Below are 2026 nucleotides of genomic sequence, written 5' to 3' on the forward strand. Positions count from 1 at the left end.
GAGGCCTTGAGGCCTCAGGGTGGGCCTTGCCTCAATCTTCCGGGGCCTGGCTGGACACCAAGGCAGCAGGGCCTTCCCAGGTGGGCAGGGTGGATGGCAGGGGGCAGCGTACAATCCGACCCGGCGGCCTGAACTCCTCCGACGTGTCCTCGGCTCCCTGGGCCAGTCCAGGCCCCGCCCCCGGCCCTCCCTGCGCCCGGCCGGTGCGCGGGGAGGTCGGAGGAGCGGGCACTGCCCACCCTCCGGATGTATAAGCGTCCTGGCCAGAGGCCGGTGGTGCGCGCGGGTGCGCGTGACACTCGGGCTCCCGGGCTGCACGGCCTGGGCGGCGTCCCTCTGCTCCGGGTCCCCAGCCACGACAGTGAGCCGGCTGAAGGGGGCTGGGGGGGTGCTTGCTGGGCTGGGTCCCGTTCCGCCGCGCTGAGGAACGGACGACGCCACAGCTCCGGGCTTGTCCGCCTGTGGCCAGTGCTGGAGCCTGAACTGCCCTCTCCTCACCCAGGTGCAGGGGCAGCCAGGGAGGAGGAGGCGGGAGGGGCCGAGGGCAGGGGTAAGGCTGAGCCCAGGCGGCCCCACGGTGATCCATCGGTGCCTCACTGACCCGGGCTGAGGCTGGGCGCTCCCGGGGTAGCTGCTTCCACTCGGGGGCTGTAGAGCCCAACAGTGGCTTCGCCGGACAGAGGGAACCCTGGCCTCGGTGGGAACAGCGGGATGTTCGAAGGGCGCTGGTCACGGAGGTCCCTGGGAGCAGAGGCCAGGGGCAGGGAGCTTGAAAAACAGAAGGGCCCCACACTCCCAGGGCGCTCCACCCATCTGGGCCCCTCGGCTGCCACCAGCCCGGAGTGGGGGGCCGTGACGCCATAATCCCCTGGGCCCAGGGCTGGAGGCTGTGAGTGGCATCGCAGGCCCCCGCCCCCGGGTCCCGTGGGCTGGGCCGGCCTCGGTGCGGCTGGGTGCACGCAGTCGGAGGCGGCGCCGGCCAGGCCGCCCGGGCGCCTATGGACGCGCGGAGCCCGCTGTCTCCCCGGGCCAGCGCGTTCAGCATCGCCTCTCTGGTTGCAGCAGAGGTCGCAGAGCGCACCGTTCGCCTGGGCCCCGGGTCCTCCGACCAGGCGAAGCTCCACCGGCTGTTGGGATCCCCGGCCGGGATGCACTTCAGCACCGTCACCAGGGACATGGAAGGTGAGCCGTCCTGCTGTGTCTATGGGGACCCGCCCGCCAGTCCCCCTGCCACTGCTGCCGTGGGGCCCAAGCAAAGAGTGTTGGCAGGGCCCGGGCACAGAGTGGGTGGAAGGAGCTCTGGGGGGGTGGGCTTCAGGCTTCCAGCGACTCGGGAGCAGAGAAGAAGGGCAGGCATCCTGCCCAAAGCCTGGGCACCCTCCAGGCTGGGGACCCAGCTGCAGAGACCCGCAAGCAGCTAGACTCAGGCCCAGAACAGGACTAGTGGAAGCCAGGAGGGACAGGAGAGGAGGACCGGAGAAAGGTGGCAGAGGTGGCCGCAAGCTGGGAGGGGTGGAGGGAAGGTGGCAGGAGCAGAGTGTGTCATAGAGTCTGGGAACCTGGGAAAACGAGAGAGAGAAAGTGGTGAGGGCGGCGGGGGGAAAAGAAATTGAGAAGAGAAAAAACACAGAACACTCAAAAGGAAGGTCGCAAAAATGAGAAAGATGAAGAAGAAATAAAGAGAGCAAGAACGAAAAAGAATAAAGTGAAGGGAAATTTAAGACAGAAAATAAAGTCATAAAAAAAGGGAAACGCTAGAGAAAATCTCCAGTTTTTATTTTGTTAAAAAAAAAAAGGAAAAAAAACCCGGAATAACAGGAAAAGACCTACAGAAATAAGAGGCAAAAGGCAGACTAGAAAGAAAGACGAAGTGATGAAAAATGAAGTGGAAAGAAAGGAGAGGGACAGCACTGGAGAAAGAAAGAGGCAGAAAGTAAAACAGAAATAAAGAGAAACGAAGGAGATAGTGGAAGAAGGAAAGAGGATTAGGAGAGAAAATTTCATCGAGGAAGACAAAGGTAAAGAA

At 62.9% G+C, this 2026-nt stretch overlaps 1 protein-coding gene across 1 annotated transcript in view; it reads left to right on the forward strand.

Annotated features, from left to right (window-relative positions):
• The first annotated feature begins 998 nt into the window (after positions 1–998).
• Positions 999–2026, forward strand: part of TBX1 (T-box transcription factor 1) — a 7325-nt gene continuing 6297 nt past the window's right edge. The window contains exon 1 of the mRNA XM_073889685.1: positions 999–1182. Within this exon, the coding sequence (XP_073745786.1) occupies positions 999–1182 (184 nt within the window). The remainder of the gene's footprint in view (positions 1183–2026) is intronic.

Source organism: Callorhinus ursinus, unplaced genomic scaffold, assembly GCF_003265705.2.
Source record: "Callorhinus ursinus isolate GAN/ISIS: 27379988/994484 unplaced genomic scaffold, GSC_fseal_2.0 scaffold115, whole genome shotgun sequence".
Lineage (NCBI taxonomy): Eukaryota > Metazoa > Chordata > Mammalia > Carnivora > Otariidae > Callorhinus > Callorhinus ursinus.